This window comes from Physella acuta, unplaced genomic scaffold, assembly GCF_028476545.2.
Source record: "Physella acuta isolate Inbredline_101_S28 unplaced genomic scaffold, ASM2847654v3 ptg000688l, whole genome shotgun sequence".
In the NCBI taxonomy this organism is placed as follows: domain Eukaryota; kingdom Metazoa; phylum Mollusca; class Gastropoda; family Physidae; genus Physella; species Physella acuta.
The window spans coordinates 316,444-341,435 of NW_026732207.1; the positions used below are offsets into that span (position 1 = coordinate 316,444).

At 34.7% G+C, this 24,992-nt stretch overlaps 1 protein-coding gene across 1 annotated transcript in view; it reads left to right on the forward strand.

The window, feature by feature from the left end:
- The window catches only part of LOC131949305 (transmembrane protease serine 13), a 66,146-nt gene that overhangs the window by 38,950 nt on the left and 2,204 nt on the right, over positions 1-24,992 (forward strand). The window contains exons 3-11 of the mRNA XM_059311124.1: positions 9,945-10,097; positions 14,169-14,291; positions 15,205-15,346; positions 16,083-16,309; positions 17,762-17,894; positions 19,254-19,371; positions 22,407-22,502; positions 23,021-23,157; positions 23,442-23,597. Coding sequence (XP_059167107.1) covers positions 9,945-10,097; positions 14,169-14,291; positions 15,205-15,346; positions 16,083-16,309; positions 17,762-17,894; positions 19,254-19,371; positions 22,407-22,502; positions 23,021-23,157; positions 23,442-23,597 — 1,285 coding nt within the window. The remainder of the gene's footprint in view (positions 1-9,944; positions 10,098-14,168; positions 14,292-15,204; positions 15,347-16,082; positions 16,310-17,761; positions 17,895-19,253; positions 19,372-22,406; positions 22,503-23,020; positions 23,158-23,441; positions 23,598-24,992) is intronic.

Sequence of the window (24,992 nt, forward strand, 5' to 3'; positions counted from 1 at the left end):
GTAAAATAAAAACAAATACCTTCACGTATGAGGTGCGCCACGCGCCCACACAGAAACCGACCGGATCTACATTTCGCCTCGGGTCAAAAAGAAATTATCCGAGCTGTCAGTTTTTATTCTGACCGCTTCGGGCGGAAGGGGAATCCCCGTAGCCGCTGTCCAGTGGACCATTCACTCACAGATTCGCACCTAATAAAATAATACAAAATAAATAATCCATTCACCCGCTCACATATATATATATATATATATATAATGTATAATAAAACGGTACGTAACTTACGTAATGGTTTCTTGCGTTCTGTTTATTTTTACAATTTTTTTAAATTTTATCTTATTAATTTTGAATTTATTCCTATGTATAGCTATGCCATTGTTTAGTATTTCTTATTTGAATAATAAATAAAAAAAAAGTAATTTGTTTTAATTTACTTAGTACAAATCTATTTAAAGGAGCTTTAATTCGTTTGTTAATTTTTCAACTATGTGTCGCGTATTTATTTTGGGTGGTAATATACAAAACTCCCCCACCTGTCCCACGTTGTCCCCATCCTGAAACAGTGCATCGGCTTTCATTGAAAAAAAGTTCCGACTCATCCATGCAAATCGGAGAGATGTACATGGTGTATTTGACTGGTTCGCTTAGGTGGATGGGGGCAATGTTCCATAGCAGAAGTGTCGTAGTATCTGAGGGTCAACAAAGCATGTAATACAAATCTAAATACGCATCAATCACTTATTTTCATTAGTGGCTGACTGACTGTAGCTTTAGTTGCAACTATACTTTGCTGACTCACAAATGACAACTATACTTTGCTGATTCACAAACGACAACTATACTTTGCCGCCTCAAAAATGACAACTATACTTTTACTGACTTAAAATGACAACTATACTTTGCTGACTCACAAATGACAACTATAATAGCTGCCTCACAAATGACAACTATACTTTTGCTGACTCACAAATGACAGCTATACTTTTGCTGACTCACAAGTGACAGCTGTACTTTTGACAGCTATACTTTTTTTTACTCACAAGTGACAGCTATACTTTACTGGCTCACAAGTGACATTTATTTTGTTTATTACTTGCATGTTTTTAACTGAAAATTAATATTACTAACTCTCGAATTTAAAAAAATGTACCACTTTTTAAAAAATCTACTAAAGTTCAGCTATCTTGATGCAATTATTTTTCATTTTCATGTAACTCTCTCTAAAACGTTTTCTAAACAATACACGCTCTAATTTTATTTTATTTTCATAGAAATATCCCTGTGCTCTTAATTATATTACCGAAATAAATCAACTGCGGTCCGTATTCAATCAGATATATGTGTAAAAATTCTGAACTGATCTTCAATGGGCTTTTAAATATCTCGACTAACTATATTTTCTCATCAGCCATCTTGTTTTTCCGATATTAATAAGTTATAGTAAAAATCTAGAATTCTAGATTTCAAGAAAAGTAACAGCAACGAATCGAAACAAAGGTGCAATGAGTTTTTTTGCTTAATTTATAGAAAAGAAGTACCCTAGATTCAAATTTTTAATTTTGTTTTTTTTTTTCATTTTTTTATAGAGCTCAAATATGACCGTATATTTTAAATGAAACAAAAAATCTTCTCCAATTAAAGCTGGAAACATAAATTTGGTAGTAGTGGAAATCTTTTTATTTCCTTTTAACAAACTCGTATATTTTTGTGATGAAATAGTTAAAATAAATATTTCATGCTACAATTTGTTTTAGGGCAAATTCTTAACCATCGACATTTACAAAACATTTTAGAGGTAATAGCCATTAAGCATGTCACGAATAACTAGAAAAGCACACTGTGACTTACTGCATCTATTCGTATAGACTTTTCCAATGGTTTCTCCGTAGGAGGACATCACGTACAGACATTTGAGCCTGATTGGGTAAGGGTAACCGAATTAAAGAATCTGCCATTTCGATTTCTGGTTATCCGACGTGACATTGGACTGTATACCAGACAGTTTAAAAACAGTTGAATGTATGGTTGATAGCAAAATATTAATATCTTTATTCCTTATTATTTTGTTAGAGTTTAGGCTGAAATTTAGGGAATAAATCTTGATATTACTCGTAATTGAGTATTTTGAGTATGGCTTTTTAAAATATATCGCCATCATCCGTTTACAATTTTTATGCATTGCCAATTTTACAATTGCTAATTCAGTTTTTTTAATTTTGTTTTGGTGACCGTTTTTATAGTTTGAAGTAAGCAACAAGTGCAGATAATGCTTATCTGATTACTTGGCAGGGGGAGCCAGTAAAAATTAAAAAGGTCCATTTATATTTTTTTAAAGGAAATACGTTGAAAGTATTTTAGTAGGATGATGACCTATTTTGTGAGTGAATAAACTTCCAATACTTCATAGTAAGGTTTTTGGCTGATGACCTATTTTGTGAGAGAATAAACTTCTAATACTTCATAGTAAGGTTTTTGGCTGATTTGTGTCTATACCGGACCAAGTGACAGAAATCGATACTTTAGAACTATGTGACAAAAAATCATAACCAATAAAAAAAAATCTAATTAAGATCATGCCTAATTAATATCTAACACAGTAGCTGTCACAGTTTGATACATGGTTAGAAAAATATGTTTCTAACCACAAGCTTAGATGGTGACTGGTAGCGAATCATTTCTTGCCACAGATACCACTGTGTGTGGTCTGGTTTGTAATAAAGCAATTGAATGAGCCAGCATTTCAGAGGCGTAGCACGGGGAGAACATTCAATTTGGCGCCCTCACCCCGCGTATGTATATATATATATATATATATATATATATATATATATATATATATATATATATATATATATATATATACATATATATATATATATATATATATATATATATATATATATATATATATATATATATATATATATATATATATATATGTGTGTGTGTGTGTGTGTGTGTGTGTGTGTAAGCTTGTGTTCGACGGTCCGGAAAAAGTTTTATATTTACGGTCTATGATTTTCGCTCCTTAAAACTTAACGCCTTAGAACTTTCAATTTGGCGCCCTCACCCCGCGTATGTGTGTGTATATATATATATATATATATATATATATATATATATATATATATATATATATATATATATATATATATATATATATATATATATATATATATATATATATATATGTGTGTGTGTGTGTGTGTGTGTGTGTGTGTGTGTGTTTAAGCTTGTGTTCGACGGTCCGGAAAAAGTTTTATATTTACGGTCTATGATTTTCGCTCCTTAAAACTTAACGCCTTAAAACTTATATATATATATATATATATATATATATATATATATATATATATATATATATATATATATATATATATATATATATATATATATATATATATATATATATATATATTGAACATTCCACATTATGAAAAATTTCTACCAACGCCTTAGTAGAGTAGCTAACAAAGTGTCATCATCTCATTGGCTGTCTAATCTTGAAAGACGATAGGACGGTTGCGCCTTGTAATCCCATGTATATTCAAGGACCAAATGAGCTGATGATGACACAGAAAGCCATTACAGAACTTGAACCCCTGTCTTCACTCTCACTGAAGATAACTCGACATTGAGTTGCAGTTTTATACAACGCGTGAGTATAAATTATAAGACAAACTTTAGTTTCAGTGAGAGCTTAATGTATGGCGTAATCTAACGTACAACAGGAGCCTTTGATAACAAGGATATAGAAACGGAGGTTGGAATGGAAGTAAGACAGAGCTTTCAAGTAATATCTCATCCTAATCTAACCTTCTTGAATGGAAGTAAAACAGAGCTTTCAAGTAATGGCATATCCTGCGAGGTAGTTGCATCTAACAGAGTTTCTTCCAGGCATCTGTTCTGGGAGGGGGTGGGGTGGGGGGGTGGGGTGGGGGGGCGGGGGCAGTCCCCCTCCCCCCCCCCCCCCCCCCCCCCCGAAGAAAGTCCACCCACCCCGAACGAAATGGAATTTATATAGAACATATATACTTTTACTAGTGTCCCCCCTCCTGAAAATTTAGTCCGCCCCCACCCCCCTCGAAAATTTCAAATGCCCCTCCCCCCCCCCCCCCCCCCGCAGAAAAAAGTCTGGAAGAAACACTGGCACCTGAAAACAGGGTAAAGCGTTAAGGGGCATCGCCGTCCCTGTGGCTTGTAAAAGCAACTCTTAAAGCCCATACACCTAATATGAAACACAGAGAGATTTTCGTGCCCAAATAAATCTGTACCGTCTTTGTTTAATTATCATCCTCAGTATACAGTCAATACAGTTGGTTCTTCTACAACTCCATTTTTTATCACATCAGATACACAGAATTTTTCTGCATTTTCTTCGATCGCTTTATGATTTTAATCCCATTTCCTTCCCATCTGGACCAGAGAGGGAGAGCTCTGGTATCTAGAAAGATTTTTATACATATGCGACTTTGTGTTTAATTTTTTTTTAGAAAAACAACCCGCAAAATAGAAGGATGAAGGAAATTTTTTTACTTCTATGTTTATGGATGTTAAATTTAACACCAGCGTCTGAAGTAAGTAATTAAGTAATTTGAAACAAAGACTTTGATTGCGTAAGCTACCTCTTGTGTATGAGAGTGTGTATGATACACCATTTGTAAGTCGTTGCTCATCTATGTGTCAATGTTTGTCAAGTGTGTGTGTGCGTGTGTTTTATATGTCTGATCGTGCAAAACGAGACTGTGTTTGTGTTTGAGATGAGTTATGCGTGTATCATGTATATGTAGTTTTCAAAGAAGGCTACGTCGCTTTCCTGATGTTAATTAAATTTTAGTTACCTTGTCCTGATTATATATCACGAAGTGGATAGGTGTTGGTTAATCATTTTTAATTCTTGTATGAAGGAGGCTGCTGGGAGAGGGTGTAGAAAACAAATGTTTTTTTAACAGCCTATAAAAATGTATAAAACAATTTTTTTTTCTAAAATTCAACTCCAGCCTTATCATTATTTTATCCTTTGTGCATCGAAAACACATGTAAAGTTTACCTTTCAAACCTGACGGTCTATGGGGCAAGTGAAGTAGAGTTCACTTGTTTCTGTGACTTCGACAAATGAAGAGATAGTGTGGTCAGCACTATGCCCAGCCGCCTTTACTTTCCCTAACCCGAGTTAGGTACCAATCAGAGTTGGGTGGACTCAAGGACTGTCTACTGATTCGGATTCGCACTCGAGACTTATGGATTAGCAGTCCAGCTCTCTACCGCTAGACCACTCCATCCCTCAAGACACATGGGGCCGCCACAAAAAATGCTCCCTCCACTTTTGTTTCGGCACTATTCCTGCACAGTCCGGCTTCTGCCTGCTGCTTCCCCGCCGTGCGCCTCAACGTCTTCATGGGCATTACTATTTTCTTTTTCCATGAGGTGTCCACTTCAAACGGATTCATTCTTACAACGTGCCACATCTAGCGCCATCTTCTTTTCTTCTTTTTTTTTCAAAAAAAAAAGCTCCCATTTACATCCCTCCTAGTCGTGTCTCATTTGAAATGGTGTTAGGCCAGTGTATGCCAGTTAGTTTGGAAGGAGTCAAGGGATCGCCTGGTTGTGGTTGTTAGTTTGCAGCACTGATCAGATAGGCCACAACCTGCATACACATTTATTCTTTTATAATTTTAAAAAAAAATTGATTCTAATGATGAATTTCTCTATTAGTATGAGATTTAATAGCTTTTTCTAGCTCTTGTGTGCAGAGGCGTACGAAGCGACCCCTCCCTGCGCCTGGAGCGAACTTACATTTAACTAGTATAAAGAGAAAACATTATAAAAATGTATACAAAATTAAATTTATACAAGTTTAATTTATTATAGTATGTAACAGAAATTGTGGGGAACAAAAATAATCGTGGTCCCCAGGCTGCTGCTTTATTAGCCCCCCCCCTTAATCCCTCACTGGCTGGGGATGTGTTTTCGTTTGTATTTGTGTTTGATTGCAAGTGCAAGTGTGTCAGAGTGCGTATGTGCAAGATTGCGGTACGTGTGTGTGTGTTTGTTTTTGCTCGTGAATCAGTTGAATAAGGTATGAATATTTTGTTCACCAGAAAAATATTTGCGTCTGTATTTAATCAAACAGGGATTAGACAGGAAACTCATTTTGTTTAAGTAATGCTCAATCTCTATAAGACTATAAATCCTATTGCTTTAATTACAGATGGATGCAGGTTTTTTCATTTATATCACAAACTGGATTCAAAGGGAACACCTTAACATAACGTTTATATCAGAGCCGTAGCGAGGGCTGGGTGGGGGTTGCGGATCGCACCGGGGTGACACCATTCAGGGGGGGGGGTGACACAAAGCCAAAAAATAGCAAAATTTACAGAAGAAATTTTTTTGCAAGATCCATTAGTGATTAATTTAAATGAAATAGTCTTTTAAGTACAAATCACAATCATTACAAGAGGGTGGGGTTGATGGGGGGGGGGGGGGGGTCACCATGACTTAAACGTGATGACTATAAAGGCTTTATTATTAAAAGACTATAGATAAACATCCTTAATACTAAGTCTGCAGTGATTAAAGATTACACACATACATATATCTATATGATATGTCTATGTAGGCCGACACACACACAAACACACACACACACACACACACACACACACACACACACATATATATATATATATATATATATATATATATATATATATATATATATATATATATATATATATATATATATATATATATATATATATATATACTTTCTTGGGGGGGGGGGGGTTGACACCACGAAGTATCGCACCATGCGACGCCACTGGTTTATATATTTAATGCTCACTTGCTCATTAGCAATGTAGCTAAAAGCCAACCAGAGTCAAGTTATGAAAGCTATTGAAATTTTAGAATAGCTCTGGACTGGGATTTATTAAATAATGGTTTATTACAACAATTGGACGTTTTACTGTTATTGCGGATCTGACAGAACAAATATTGTTTTCAAAGCAACACTTTATTACAAAACTCATAAACCACGTGTTTAATACTTCACTAAATTCTTGGATTGTTTGGTCTCTATTTACTTGATAACATATAGTTATAGGGCTGGTAAGTAGGTCAATAAACAGTTATCTGGCTCATGCAGGTTTTATAGAGCCGTAGAACATGTTGGTGACCTACTTACCAGCCTCATAGCAGTCATATATTACGGTACTTGGTAGAGTAGCTATAACAGCCGTCAACAAATCCTACAGTGAACCTAGTTGTAAAGACCGTCCACTATGGCACTTTTTAAACTAGAAGTTACGTCACTGTTCAAACTAGCAACAACGACCGTCTATTACGTCACCAGTAAACCTGGCTATAATGGCCGGCCACTACGTCACATTATAACCTACCTAAAATGTCCGTCCACTTAGTTATTTGTAAATTATAGTTAATAAATCTTCTGTGTAACAAGTAATATAGGATTTAACATTGGGTAGAACATTTTACAATTAATCCACACATTTAATTAAACTACTGAGTAATTAATTAAAATTCCACAGCGAGAAAACTTCGAAATGAGCAAGTATTACAAAGGTCGATATATGATACGTGTCGTACTACCATTGGTATCTTTTTAATGTTAAGCTTAACATGCATAGGCGGATCCAAATGATAAGTAAAAGGGGTGGCTTAGCAAATAACCATCCCCATATAAACATAAATATAAACATAAACATAAACATAAACATAAACATAAACATAAACATAAACATAAACATAAACATAAACATAAACATAAACATAAACATAAACATAAACATAAACATAAACATAAACATAAACATAAACATAAACATAAACATAAACATAAACATAAACATAAACATAAACATAAACATAAACATAAACACGAACACGAACACGAACACGAACACGAACACGAACACGAACACGAACACGAACACGAACACGAACACGAACACGAACACGAACACGAACACGAACACGAACACGAACACGAACACGAACACGAACACGAACACGAACACGAACACGAACACGAACACGAACACGAACACGAACACGAACACGAACACGAACACGAACACGAACACGAACACGAACACGAACACGAACACGAACACGAACACGAACACGAACACGAACACGAACACGAATACGAACACGAACACGAACACAAACACAAACACAAACACAAACACAAACACAAACACAAACATAAACATAAACATAAACATAAACATAAACATAAACATAAACATAAACATAAACATAAACATAAACATAAACATAAACATAAACATAAACATAAACATAAACATAAACATAAACATAAACATAAACATAAACATAAACATAAACATAAACATAAACATAAACATAAACATAAACATAAACATAAACATAAACATAAACATAAACATAAACATAAACATAAACATAAACATAAACATAAACATAAACATAAACATAAACATAAACATAAACATAAACATAAACATAAACATAAACATAGACATAAACATAAACATAAACATAAACATAAACAAAGACATAAACATAAACATAAACAAAAACATAAACATAAACATAAACATAAACATAATTATAAACATGAACATGAACATGAACATAAACATAAACATAAACATAAACATAAACATAAACATAAACATAAACATAAACATAAACATAAACATAAACATAAACATAAACATAAACATAAACATAAACATAAACATAAACATAAACATAAACATAAACATAAACATAAACATAAACATAAACATAAACATAAACATAAACATAAACATAAACATAAACATAAACATAAACATAAACATAAACATAAACATAAACATAAACATAAACATAAACATAAACATAAACATAAACATAAACATAAACATAAACATAAACATAAACATAAACATAAACATAAACATAAACATAAACATAAACATAAACATAAACATAAACATAAACATAAACATAAACATAAACATAAACATAAACATAAACATAAACATAAACATAAACATAAACATAAACATAAACATAAACATAAACATAAACATAAACATAAACATAAACATAAACATAAACATAAACATAAACATAAACATAAACATCAACATCAACATCAACATCAACATCAACATCAACATCAACATCAACATCAACATCAACATAAACATAAACATAAACATAAACATAAACTTAAACATAAACATAAACATAAACATAAACATAAACATAAACATAAACATAAACATAAACATAAACATAAACATAAACATAAACATAAACATAAACATAAACATAAACATAAACATAAACATAAACATAAACATAAACATAAACATAGACATAAACATAAACATAAACATAAACATAAACATAAACATAAACATAAACATAAACATAAACATAAACATAAACATAAACATAAACATAAACATAAACATAAACATAAACATAAACATAAACATAAACATAAACATAAACATAAACATAAACATAAACATAAACATAAACATAAACATAAACATAAACATAAACATAAACATAAACATAAACATAAACGTAAACATAAACATAAACATAAACATAAACATAAACATAAACATAAACATAAACATAAACATAAACATAAACATAAACATAAACATAAACATAAACATAAACATAAACATAAACATAAACATAAACATTAACATTAACATTAACATTAACATTAACAGTAACATTAACATTAACATTAACATTAACATAAACTTAAACATAAACTTAAACATAAACTTAAACATAAACTTAAACATAAACATAAACATTATACATAAACATGAACAAACATAAACAAACATAAACAAACATAAATATATAAATATAAATATAAAGATTACAATATTGATATGTCTACTATATCCAGCTGCCGTGTGAAGACCATCTGGGGTTAGGACAAAATACAGGCACTGGGAACCTCACGTTTAAATTGAGAGCAACCAGTGGCAATGCTAGTCACATTAGAATTAACGGCACCAACGCCTGGAAACCAGTTGTGAATGGTCAAAATTTTATTCAGGTCAGCAAAGGAGATTGTGTGCGTTTACTGTTGTTCATTGTGTGTGTAGTCATCTGTGTAGCGGTGTTTGATGTGTAGTCACGAGTGTGTATTATTGTAGCGACGCCACTGGTTGTCGGCTAGGTAAAAGTTATTTATTTAAGCTATTCAAGTTATAAAAAAGTAAGTTTAAAAACCCTTTTTTACATTGCAAATTAGTATTCGTTACATTCAAAATACAAAGGCGTCGTATTTTTAATAACAAAAAAGCATTTTTACATTATCTTTACACGTAATTAAACACAGGGTGCGTAGTTTTATTTCTCAAATATAGCGTCAAAATGTCCCTCCATTTTCCGTCCCACTTCTACCACCAAAACACTATTGAAGCCTACCCCCGCCCTAGATGGAACTACAAAAAAGCAAATTGGGAGCTCTTCTCTTCCCTCACAGACTCCTACACAAGACCAATCAACTGTAAAACCAAACAGGTGAACAAGTCATACACAGCCTTCTCAAAAGCAGTTCTGTTAGCAGCCAAAAAATCTATTCCAAGGGGAGCAAGGAAAAATTATATCCCAAACTGGACTCCAGACCTCCAGATACTCCACGACGAGACAATTGATGCTAGAAATATTGTTGAGGAAAATCCCACAGTAGAAAATAACATAAAATTAAAATCAGCAAACGCAGTTTTTAGAAAAAAGTATCTAACTGCATTGAGGAAAAGCTGGCAAGAAAAAACAGAACACCTCAATGTAGATAGAGATGGTCATAAACTATGGAGTATTGCAAAAAGGCTAAACCAAGAAGAAAACAGAGCTACTCCCATAGTCATCGACATTGAAAACACGATCAAAACAGAAAAGGATGCAGCAAAAGAATTTATAACCCACTTCAGCAAAGTGGGACAAATAAATATCAGCCACCAAAGAATAGAAGAGGTTAAAAATCAAACTGAAGTTAAAGAAAAACTACAGAAAGTCTCTCCCCCCTCCTCCACTGGAATGGTAGCTCGAATTAGCAAGAAGGAGCTCGGAGAAGCAATGAAGCTCCTCAAACTTAAGCAAGCTCCAGGCCCTGACAAAATCTCAAATGATATGCTCATGCACCTGGGCCCCAATGCTAAGAAAAAACTGCTCCAAATATTTAATGCAAGCTGGAAATCTGGGAAAATCCCAAATATTTGGAAAAAAGCAATCATGATACCTGTTCTAAAAATAGGAAAACCCAGGAACAAAGTCGATAGCTATCGCCCAATAAGTTTAACAAGCTGCGTTTGTAAACTGATGGAAAGAGTAGTAAACAACAGACTGACCTGGTTTCTAGAATCGAACAATCTACTAGCAGACGAACAGGCAGGCTTCAGGAAGTGCAGATCTACTGAAGACCAAATCACCTTCATTTCTCAGGAAATAGAAGATGGCTTTCAAGAAAAAAAACCAACCTCAATAGTGTGGGTCGACTTTGAAAAAGCCTTTGACAAGGTTTGGGAGCAAGGCTTAATTCTAAAGCTAATAAACCATCAAGTATCTCATAACATGCTAAACTGGATAAAAGGTTACCTAAGCAACCGAAAAGCATCAGTCTCCATGCAAGGAAAAAGAAGTCACACAGTAACTATAAAAAATGGAGTCCCTCAAGGAGGAGTCTTGTCTCCTACTCTCTTCCTCATTTATATAAATGACTTAAATGAAAACATCCCAAGGAGAGTAAAAAGAAGCATGTTTGCAGACGACCTTTCACTAATCAGCACAGAGGAATATATTGGTACCTCAAAATTTCGTCTTCAAGAAACACTTGACAAGCTCGGCAAATGGACCAAAAACTGGGGCTTATCCATCAATACCAAGAAAACAACTTATTCAATCTTCACCTTATCAACTAAACATCAAAAAATGAAACTTACCCTAGAAAACCAAGAGCTAGAAAAAAATGACCACCCCAAATACCTAGGAGTCACTTTTGACACTCGACTTACCTGGAGAAAACAAATAGAAAACACACAAAGTAATGGGATCAAAAGACTTAATCTAATGAGGAAACTGGCAGGAACAGACTGGGGAGCAAATCACCACATCCTGAAAAAAACCTACACCAGCTATGTGAGACCTACGTTAGAATATGGTGCTTCGGCTTGGGGCTCAGCAGCAAAAACAAATATTAGCAAAATTGACAAAGTTCAGAACATTGGTTTGAGAATAATGACAGGAGCCATGAAAACAACACCCATAAAAGCTATGGAGGAAATAGCCGCTCTTAGCTCAATAGATGAAAGAAGAGAATCAAAAATCCTCACTCAATACACAAAGCTAGAGGCACTGGAAAACCATAACCTAAAACAAAAACTCCAGAAACCCAGTCCATCAACCAGACTACAAAGAACAAGTTTCATCAAAGAAGCAAAGAATCTGAAAAAGAAATATGAAATCGAAAATATCATTCCTGAAGCAATAAAAACTCAAAACCTCTCCCCGCCTTGGATCTCCCACTGTCACTTAACCATTATTGACTCAATAGACACCATAGGAAAAAAATCTGACTATGATCTAGAAGAACTTAAGAAAATAACAAACAAACACATTAAGGATCAGTACCCCAGCAACACCTGGATTAGAGTTTTCACAGATGGCTCAGCTGAAGATGCCACAAAAAACGGCGGGGCTGGCATCCTTATTGAATGGCCAAGCGGTGAAAGCCTGGAAAAGGCAATAGCCACAGGCAGCCTATCCGACAATTTTAGGGCAGAAAAAGAAGCTTTAGAACACGCAGCAAACCTCCTGTCAGAACACCCTGAATCACCGAATAGTCAGATTGTATTTCTTACAGATGCCAAATCAGTCCTGCAATCCCTACAAAATCCGGAGTCCTATATTCAAACACTTATGACAGCACTAGAGAGGCTAAAAAATACCTGCAGCAAAATTGTGCTGCAGTGGATCCCGGGCCACTGCCAGATCCAGGGTAACGAGATCGCAGACCAGCTGGCAAAAATTGGGGGAAAGAAACCACAACCGGAAATTTCGCTACACCCAAAAGAAATAAAAAGAATAATTAAAAACAAACAAACGCAAATGTGGTCTGTCACACACCCTCACTACATTAAAGACGACGGCTATTACAATTTAACACGAAAACAACAATACATAATCTTTCGACTCAGAACAGGCCACAACAGACTAAATCAACACATGCACAAAAAACTGAAGGTTGGGTGTAGCGAAATGTGCCCTTGTGGCAAGGCCCCGGAAAACACAGAGCACGTACTCCAAGAATGTACTCTGTATAGCCAGGCAAGAGGCAGACACTGGCCCCAGCCCACCCCACTCAGGGAAAAAATATATGGGACACCTGACAAACTGGAAACCACAGTCCGGTTTGTCCACGAAGTTGGACTTGTTGTCTGAATCCTCCACCATATTCAAAAATTAAGAACGAAGAAGAAGAAGAAGAAGACTATTGAGGTAACTAATGACTTTAAAGAAAATGGGAGTGTGACGTTGCTTTTCTTAAACATCTATCTCTGTCTTATGAACTGTGGCTTGGTCTTCCCTTTTGTGTCCCAGGTGTAGTCTAGTTAACGTATGCCACCAAAAACTTCTGGTAATTGTTGGTCTCACTACAATAATAGATCTTGCATGGCGAAAAAACATTATATTGGTGCTTGGTCTTCCCTTTTGTGTCCCAGGTGTAGTCTAGTTAACGTATGCCACCAAAAACTTCTGGTAATTGTTGGTCTCACTACAATAATAGATCTTGCATGGCGAAAAAAACATTATATTGGTGACTAAGTTAACACAAAACAAACTAAGCAATACATTTGCTGCTGAGCATTTACGTACTAATTGATAGCATAAAAAATCAGTAACACCTTTACCAAAACAACGATCTTAGAAACACAATGCAAGCTTATAATTAGTTTTTTTTTAAATGATGTTTAATTTTAACATGGCACAATACAACCAGTCAACAATAAAAAAAATAATAAAACGTTGCTATGTTAGGAGTCTGTTATAGGATCTAAATTATAAAGTAAAACAATGCAAGACCATCATTTGTGAAACGTGATTCTCTCTGATTGTTACGTTGCAGATCAACATATCCCAGCCAGTTTTACTGACTAGTCTTCGACTTGACGGCGAGCGGGGAAATACTAGTCGTGTGACGGGATTTGTGCTGCAGACGTCGTACGACTGCTCTACATACGATTCACAAGTGAGAGCTCCATGAGATTTAATTCAGTCAACTTTGTATCATCCAACACCATTTTTTTTTCGTAAACAACTAATTGCGTTACTCTTTTGAACTTTAAGTTAAAACCAGCATGGTTTGGTTGTGTTACAACTAGAGCTAGCACAAACACATTCAGTGTTTCTTTTTTTCTCCGGGGGGGGGGGGGGTAGACTTTTTTTGGGAGGGCTCCGCCCCCCCCCCCCCCCGAAGATATGCCTGGAAGAAACTCTGAACACACTTTTATACCAAACTGCACGTTATATATTATGATATATGTATATTATGCAAATTATCCCTATAAAATCTTAAGTCGGAAAACTTGTCGGACACTGCAGAATAAAACATGTTTAAAAAACTAGTTTTTCTGTTCACGGGAGCGATTGGACTAATAAAGACCTATTACACATAGATTATTTACCTTATGCTGTCCACTATGATGCAGTGTCTATTTCAAGAGTATAATCAATACATAGTATTGCCAAATCCGTGGGGGGGGGGGGGGGTTGGCTTAAGTGTGCGTCTAAAAGAATTTATAATAAGCCTACTGTTGACTAAGTTGTATTGAAAGCCGTGGCGTATTAAATAAAATTGATGCAGGATATTTTTATGTGTGTGTGTAGAAGGGTGTGGTGGTATCAGCAATGAATTAAAACATTTAAAGTACTTTGATTTCGATGTAGTTCTTTTTTAGTTTCCATTCAGCGATACGTTTCTTTATCAAAAAGAATATGAAAACTTGTTTAACTTTTTGTAAAAATTGTAATCCGATTCTAGTTACTCCTACACATAAATTGTGGGTATGCTAATGGTAAAATCATATCATGTATGTCCTAATAGTATTGTTGTGGTGTCCAGATGTAATCAGGGAACAACATCTGTAAGAAATATTCCACAGAACTACAGTGTACAATACTTGATGATGGATATACCAAAAACTATTCCAATGAAGAAGGTGGAGTATGTCAAATGTCTAAAGATTGTCCCTACCAATTACACAGGGAGTAGAGCAGCTTTGAGACTTGATCTTATAGGCTGTCGTGAGTTTCTATCCTTTTATTTTCTTTTCTTTCAAAATAAAGTGCTAATAATATAGCGCACTATTATGAATATCTTTATTTGGCGTTCGCTTGGTGCGCAAATGTTTTTTCTATGAGATTCTATTCTATTTTAAAAAGTTTAAGTATTTAAAATGGATTAAAAATCATAACTATATCCCGAGTTCCCATCCCCTGTTGTTTTATATAAGAATATTCGAGAACGTTTAGGGGAGATCACTCCCGGTTTATTTTCTTCGTTCATAAATGTAATGTTGGAATGGATTGCCTTCAAAACAATTAAGTATTACTCGTCAACTTGCTATGCAACATATAGGTCGTTGACTCCGATTTTAGCTTTCTTTCCTTTCTGGATTTGCTTCCATTGCCTAGGTCCATCTAGGAACAAACTACAAGACAGCAGTGATTAGATTTGGAAGTTTTCTCTCCTAGATAGGCTCAGAGTTTCTTCCAGACATCTTCAGTCTACCGCCCCCACGAACGAAATAGAATTTATATAGAAAATATTTATTTTTAACAGTGTCCGCCCATCCCCCCCCCCCCCAGGAGAAAAAAGTCTGGAAGAAACACTGGATAGGTTGCTGTCCTCAGCAATTGAGCGCCATCCTCCCAAGGGTTCGAAATCAAGATTTTTTGGTTTATCAATCGTAAACTATACCGTTGTTAAACGCTGGCCCAATTTCACATCTGATGTTTGATACTGTGTTTACTGGTACAGGTGTAGTAAAGGAGGAAACTTGCCAGAAACAAGCGCGACCACCAACAGATATACGTCTTCATGCTCATACAAGGAAACTGATGTTCGATCAGGAAATTACTTTGGCGTGGGTAGCGGTACAACTGCTGTCTAACACATCTGTCTTAAGAAGTTACGTACAACTAAATTACAACCTGGACTGCGACGCGTCGGTCATAACTGGTTATTCGTTTCTTCATGCGAGATCGGTAAGTGTTAGGTCTCAGCCATACAATGGTTTGGTCTCAGCCATACGCCTTTTAAAACGTATTACCAGCCTATTCCTTAAATAAAACGTCAGGCCCAAAGCCATACGCCTATTGAAAGATATTATCATTATTTTAATACAATAAAACTAATTTAAAACATTTTCAACAATAAGTTTTAAATGCAAATAAAACAACCTTCATTTTCTTTATTTAAAAAATGTGGTCGCTCCTGAGATAATCTGTTAGATATTTTACCGACCAGATGTTTTACTAATTTCCAGTGCATTGAACGTTTATAATTAAAAGGGTTTTCTATTTTTCACTTGTTAGTAATTCTTTTTAAATTAAGTTAACACTATTTTAGCTGCTACAAAAATATGTGCTTTGAGACACGATCAGTAGAATACTAATCCTGAAAGAGAATTATTCTTCTTAGTCCACCGTCCAATGTCTCGCAAGAAATCACTCAGCAGTGATAAGCAGTTCACTTCACCGGTTAGCTTATCGAGCGATAGATAATATTTAATATTGTTATCTTCTATATTACTATTGAATTTAGTATTTTATTTAGAAATTAAACCTTTAACGACTAACCTGTAACGGGTCAGTTGTAGGTTAGATAGAAATAAAAGCTGGAGTGAATAATTGTAAGGTGGCTAATTTGTAGCGGTTAGGGTGAGGGCTACCGTGTAATGTCGAGAGTTCAGGCCAAATACAAGCACTGAAGATTGTCACGAATCGTTTTCTGAGTTGAACTAAACTCAAACGTAACATAACCTAATTGCTAACACGTTTCAAAAATAGATACTCTTGCATGTTCATCAAGTTTGAATGAAACCAATGGATTAGAACTGGGTTAAAAGTAAGTTACAAGATTTTCCAAAACCCACAACCCACCAACAAGCAAACTGTCACAGTTAACTAAATAAACGCGTATAAAAACGTTAGTTCATAAGCCATAAGTCCATTAAAGGCGTTAGTCTACTCATACAAAAACGATCGGTCATAGGCCTACTTCAAATCTTAGTGTGTAAAAATGGTCATCAACAATAACCTTACTATGAAGCATTGGAAGTTAGGCGATCAGCCAAAAAACTACTAAAATACTTTCAACTTATATACTTTTTAAAAATATAAATGGATCTTGTTAATTTTCACTGGCTCCCCCTGTCAGGTATCAGCCAGCTGATCAGACAAGCATTATCTGCACTTGTTGCTTACTTTAAACTATAAAAACGGTCACCAGAACTAAATGAACAACTTAATTAGCGATTGTAAACTTGGCAATTCATTAAAAAAGGCCGTACCCAAAAAAAAAACTCAATTACGAGTAATATCAAGATTTATTTCCTAAATTTTAGCCTAAACTCTAACAAAATAATAAGGAATAAATATATTAATATTTTGCTAACAACCATACATTCAACTGTTTTTAAACTGTCTGGTATACAGTCCAATGTCACGTCGGATAACCAGAAATCGAAATGGCAGATTCTTGAATTCGGTTACCCAATTAGGGTCAAATGTCTGTACGTGATGTCCTCAAACAGAGAAACCATCGGAAAGATCTATACGAATAGATGCAGTAAGTCACAGTGTGTTTTTCTAGTTATTCTTGACATGCTTAATGGCTATTACCTCTAAAATGTTTTGTAAATGTCGATGGTTAAGAGTTTGCCCTAAACCAACTTGTAGCATGAAATTTTTATTTTGACTATTTCATCACAAAACTAAACGAGTTTGTTAAAAGAAAATGTTCCACTAATACCAAATTTTTGCTTCCAGCTTTAATAGAAGAAGATTTATGTAATAGATTGAGATAATTGTGAGACTTGTGAAGTCAAGGGAACTCACTCTTCTTGTATTAGTATTATATTTATATTGTTATCTTGAGTGATGTCCCTTACATGTTTATAAATAGTTGTCTCTCGCCACTTCCTTCCTCTTGCTGGTACCACCATGTAGTTAGACCCAATAAACGTTTTATATACAACCACATGCTTCTATCGTCAATCTATTATAATTTATTTTTCATTTAAAATATACGGTCATATTTGAGCTCTATGAAAAATGAAAAAAAAATATTAAAAATGTTATCTAAAATTTTTGTTAAAAAGAAATCAAAATTTAAAAATTATGAATCTAGGGTAGTTCTTTTCTATAAATTTAGCAAAAAAAAAAAAAAAAAAAAAAAAAAAAAAAAAAAAAAAAAAAAACTCATTGCACCACCTTTTTTTCGATGTGTTGCTGTTACTTTTGTTGAAATCTAGAATTCTAGATTTTTACTATAACTTATTAATAACGGAAAAACAAGATGGCTGATGAGAAAATTTAGTTAGTCGAGATATTTAAAACCCCATTGAAGATCAGTTCAGAATTTTTACACATATATCTGATTGAATACAGACCGCAGTTGATTTTTTTCAGTAATAATATATATATAAGAGCCCAGGGATATCTCTATGAAAATAAAATAAATTTAGAGCGTGTATTGTTAGAAAGTTACATGAAAATGAAAAATAAATGCATCAAGATAGCTGAACTTTAGCAGATTTTTAAAAAGTGGTACATTTTAAAAATGGGAGAGATTAATATTAATTTTCAGCTAATCAGAGATGGTAGTCAAAACGAAAACTCAGTAAAGGAGATTTTGACAGATCTCCGTTTCAACCCTAATTTTGAACTCTGCTATTAAGTTTTTAGTGCTAGAATCAATAGCACACAGTGCAGTTCTGTTGGATATTAGTCTTGAATCTAGGAATGTAAAAAAAATTACCAGATAACAAAAGTACCAAACATTATCTGCCATACGTTTGTCTCACCGGAGAGGGCACTTTAACTTTTGGTTAAAGTAAATATTTAAAGTACTTTTGAAATCATAATTTGTATTACTAAGATAAATGTAACCAAGTATTTTAATAGTTTTAAAAAACCTGGCTTTCAGACTCGTCTGGATGTGGCATAAAATATTCCGCTGTACATGGAAGAAGCAAACGTGTTATCAATGGGCAGCTTAACACACTTGGGCAATGGCCTTGGCTTGTCTCTCTTCACTACCTGCCGTAAGTCAATATTATTTTAAGACAAGATTTTTAGTCCTTTAAGGGTTGAAGTGGTCAAGCCGGTAAAGCTCATGGCTGCTAAAACGAAAAGTCTCGAGTTCGAACCCTCGGGTAGATGAAGCTCGTTAGCTGGGGACAGCCACTCTTCTAGAAGAGAAAACTACACAATCAAACAACAGCTGCCTTGTTGTTTGTTATTGGTTGGCTTGAATGGCGCATATCCAAAAAAACAACAATTTGACATAATGACTCCTGGCGTATTAATTAAGTGCAAATGATAGTTTTTATCTGAAAAAAAAAGAGAATTTTTTGTTTGCCTTTTCAAATAAACATTTTTTTAAAAATATTACACGAAATCCCCATTTCATTGGATTCAAAAATTGTTGTCCAAAACATGTGGCTACCTGTTATATACATGTGAAATTATAAAGTCTAAATATACAGTGATTTTTTAGAAAGAGTTATTGATAAAAATCCATTACATTAGTAACAATTGCTACCCTATTGGAGGGCTAATTTACTTACAGTTTTAATTTTTTTTATCATGGTTTCTAATTTTCAATTTTATAAAAAAAAAAGAAAAACTATTTCTGTGGTAAAATTAACTTTTAACAAAAATATTTAATTTTAGTCTCGGAGAAATGGAAGGGGTATTTTTAACTTCACCTTTTTAATAATTAAAATCAAACATGCTTAGACATTCTACACATGACGTCTCTAGTTTTTGAAAGGCATTTATTTTTCCAAAACAATTTTTCTCTTTTATTTATAATTTTTCTGTGTGGTCAAATAACAAAATAACAGTACGTTTAAAGTGTTAAGATTAAAATAATATGTAAAAGTCGTAGCTAACGTTGATGTAAAATAGTCTATAAATAAGCTATGACATTATCTCCTTTTAATTTTAAAATAGTATTTTGTATGTTGGTTAATTGAAATTAAATAATATGATAATTAAATGTAAATTATCTAAAATATCTTTTAGTAGGCGTATGGCTTTGGGCCTGACGTTTTATTTAAGGAATAGGCTGGTAATACGTTTTAAAAGGCGTATGGCTGAGACCAAACCATTGTATGGCTGAGACCTAACACTTACCGATCTCGCATGAAGAAACGAATAACCAGTTATGACCGACGCGTCGCAGTCCAGGTTGTAATTTAGTTGTACGTAACTTCTTAAGACAGATGTGTTAGACAGCAGTTGTACCGCTACCCACGCCAAAGTAATTTCCTGATCGAACATCAGTTTCCTTGTATGAGCTTGCAGATGTATATCCGTTGGGGGTTGCGCTGTTTTCTGGCAAGTTTCCTCCTTTACTACACCTGTGCCAGTAAAGACAGTATCAAGCATCAGATGTGAAATAGGACCAGCGTTTAACAACGGTAAAGTTTACTGTTGATAAACCAAAAAATCTCGATTTCGAACCCCCGGGAGGATGGCGCTCAATTGCTGGGGACAGCAACCAATCCAGTGTTTCTTCCAGATTTTTTTTCTCATGGGTCGGGGGTTGGGGGGGGGGGAGGGCGGACACTGTTAAAAGTAAATATTTTCTATCTAAATTCCTTTTCGTTCGTGGGGGCGGTAGACTGGAGATGCCGGGGGGGGGGGGGGGCGGACTAAAAGTTTCGGGGGGAGGGGGGGGGGGGTGCGGACACTGTTAAAAGTAAATATTTTCTATATAAATTCCATTTCGTTCGTGGGGGCGGTAGACTGGAGATGTCTGGAAGAAACTCTGAGCCTATCTAGGAGAGAAAACTTCCAAATCTAATCACTGCTGTCTTGTAGTTTGTTCCTAGATGGACCTAGGCAATGGAAGCAAATCCAGAAAGGAAAGAAGGCTAAAATCGGAATCAACGGCCTATGTGGTGCATAGCAAGTTGACGAGTAATACTTAATTGTTTTGAAGGCAATCCATTCCAACATTACATTTATGAACGAAGTAAATAAACCGCGAGTGATCTCCCCGAAACGTTCTCGAATATTCTTATATAAAACAACTGGGGATGGGAACTCGGAATATAGTTATGATTTGTTAATCCATTTTAAATACTTAAACTTTTTAAAATAGAATAGAATCTCATAGAAAAAAGAATTGCGCACCAAGCGAACGCCAAATAAAGATGTTCATAAAAGTGCACAATACTATTAGCACTTTATAAATTTACATGCGTTTTTTGAGAAATCGGAAATAGCGTAATTTAGTACTTCAGGTCAACGGAAATTACTCAAAATTTGACACAAGGTTGAGAATTAGATCTTTTACTTACATGTGAAATTTCATTTATTTATCTGAAATAATACTCAAGTTATAGGCTTTTGAAAAATTCAAAGTAGAAAAAGTACCACTTCCGGTTATCGCAAATCGCTCAAAAGTTTATAGTGATCTACGATTTTGATAAAATACTTATATATGAAATTTCATCAACCTAGCTGTAACGGTAGGCCTACTCAAGTTATCGTGTTTACACACACACACACACACAGACACACACACACACACACACACACACAGACAGACACACAGACATACGGACAAGATTTCAAAATTATGTTTTTCCGTATCAGTGAGGTGTAAAACGTCGAGATTTATTAAAATGTCGTTGTTGTTTTTTTTTTTTTTTGCACGATTACAAGACTTTCTCTATACTTCGTTTATACGAGAAAGTAAAAAGGATGAGAACTATGATAGGACATCAGTATTCCTTATATTTTTTAAAAAGAGAACGTCCACCGTCACCCACTCACCCCTACATGACTAAAAACAAATTTGAAATTGAAATTGAAAATAAATACTTTAAATACTTTAACCATTCGGAAAAGTATCTAAATTTACTCATTTAAAAAGCTGTTCATTGTTGTACATTAAAAGAAAATAATCATAGTGAAGTAAAAAGCGTGTTTCTACAAATCAACTTGCCTAAAAAATATTGCGGACAGAGAGAGAGAGAAGAGCGCACATAGGCTTTTATATTTTAGGATAGTTCTGTGTTGTTTTATGTAAATTAAACTGCAAAATAATTAATTTCACAAACAGGGTAGTTAATTTTACTAGAATTTCGGGCTACAAGCATGTCTGCGGAGGATCTGTAATCTCACCCAGCTGGGTTTTGACTGCTGCCCACTGCTTCTCGTGAGTAAGATCTAGAACTAAGCTATTCATTGCATCATTGCATTATTACTTTGCATTCTCTAAAGCAAAAGGCTGCAGCAACACCCCTCCTCCGCATTAGTTTTTGTCGGGTATACGACAAATTTCCGAAAGACGTTTGCCCGAAGGCCGATTTCCCGAATGGACACTTGCCCGAAAAATGATAATATATAATTTTAACATTTTTCGGGAAAACGGCCTTTGGGCAAGTGGCTTTCGGACATTTGCAGCATTCGGGCAAGTGTCCATTCGGGCGTTTGTCGAATTCGGGCATGTGTCCATTCGGGCATTTTTCGCATTCGGGCAAGTGTCCATTCGGGCATTTGTCGCATTCTCTAATATAATACGCTGTTTATCAGAATAACATAATTATCTGTTACTAAAACACGCAATCACACGGCTAAAAATTTACCATCGTTCTTGAGGGAGAAAACTACTTACATTACTCGGACTGGTAACCAGAACTGTGCAAATGATAACATGTTGCCTTCCTATTACAGGGACGATAATATCAATGGCCTCTCCAATGTCAGCAACTGGAAAGTTTACTTCGGCCTACATGACCTCGCTGATGACCAGAACGAAAGAGTCCAGATGAGGTTAATTGAAAAAGTGTACATCCACCCGGAGTTCAACTGTAAGTCAGCAAAGTACAGCTGTCATTTGTGTGTCAGCAAAGTACAGCTGTCATTTCTAATTCTGCAAATTACAGCTGTCTTTTGTGTATCACCAAATTATTACTGCCTTTTCGAAGTGAGAAAAGTTAAGCTGTTATTTATGAGTTATTATTTTTAAATGAGCAGTGCAGCTACCATTTATAGGTCGGAAACGTAGTGCTTGTCATTCATTCTATAGTAGGTTAATTATAAAAAAACTGTCATATTTAATTGTTACCCATTAACATGACTTGCTAATCCTCAGATAATCTGAGTCAAAACCTAATGGACATTGCCCTCGTCCACCTCAATGAACCAGTCCGTTACACCATGTACACCTCTCCAATTTGTTTAGATGAGTCGCAGCTGTTTTACAATGAAAGACGATGCACTGTTACAGGATGGGGACAACTTGAGAGAGGTGGCAATTTTATGGTTACCTTCCACCACAACCCACATGTTAAATTATGACTAACTAATTCAAGTATATCCTAAAATATGTGTGCACCTCTCTCTCTCTCTCTCTCTTTCTCTCACTCTCTCTCTCTGTCCGCATGTTGCGAACCTAAGAGATCAGTATCTTCAACGATAAATTATGAACTAAAAGATACGGACTTTTGTTTAAAATAATAATGTTTAATGGATTAAGGGGTCATCTATAAACGACATCACGCTCTTCAGACGATTTTTACCTCTCACACCCCTCCATCACACATCGTCACAAAAAGCCAGACCCCCCTCCTAAAATGACGTCACGCCATAGCCTACAACCCCTCAAAATTGCAGTTGAATTTTTCTTAAAACATCGATATTATTCCAAAATCGTGTCTGAACTCTGTCAAAATAGAGTATTTTAATCAATTCCTATTGCAAATTAGTAAAACAGTTTTCTAAAACGCGAAATAACGTCTAAAATTCGTTTTCTAACATTGCTTTTTTTTACAATGCAAAAGTGTGACGTCGCAATATCTGAACCACCCCCCCCCCCCCTCCCCGTCATCACACACCGTCACAAAATTACGGACCCCCTTCCCTTCTACGAGTGTGACGTCATCTATGGACGACCCCTAATTGTGTAAACTAAATCTTATTTAAAAATAAAATAAATAAACCGGGAGTGATCTCCCCTAAACTTTCTCGAATATTTTTATATAAAATAACAGGGGATGGGAACTCGGGCTATAGACATGATTTTTAATCCATTTTAAATACTTAAAGTTTTAAAAATAGAATAAAATCTCTTAGACAAATTAATTGCACACCAAGTGAACGCCAAATAAAAAAGCGCATAATAGTGCGCAATATTATTAGTACTTTTAAAATTTACATTAGTTTTTTGAGAAATCGGAAGTAGCGTAAATTACTACTTCCGGTCAACGGAAATTACTCAAAATTTAACAGAAGGTAGAGAATTAGATGTTTTACTTACATGTGAAATTTCATTTATCTATCTGAAATAGTACTCAAGTTATAGGCTTTTGAAAAATTCAAAGTAGAAAAAGTACCACTTCCGGTTGTCGGAAATCGCTCAAAAGTTGATACGGATCTACGATTTTGATATAATACTTATATATGAAATTTCATCAACCTAGCTGTAACGGTACTCAAGTTATCGTGTTTACACACGGACACACACACAGACACACAGACACACAGACACACACACACACAGACATACGGACAAGATTGCAAAATTATGTTTTTCCGTATCAGTGAGGTGTAAAACGTCGAGATCTGTAAAAATCTCGATTTATTTTTTTTGCACGATTATAATACTTTCTCTATACTTCGTATATACGAGAAAGTAAAAATAAAG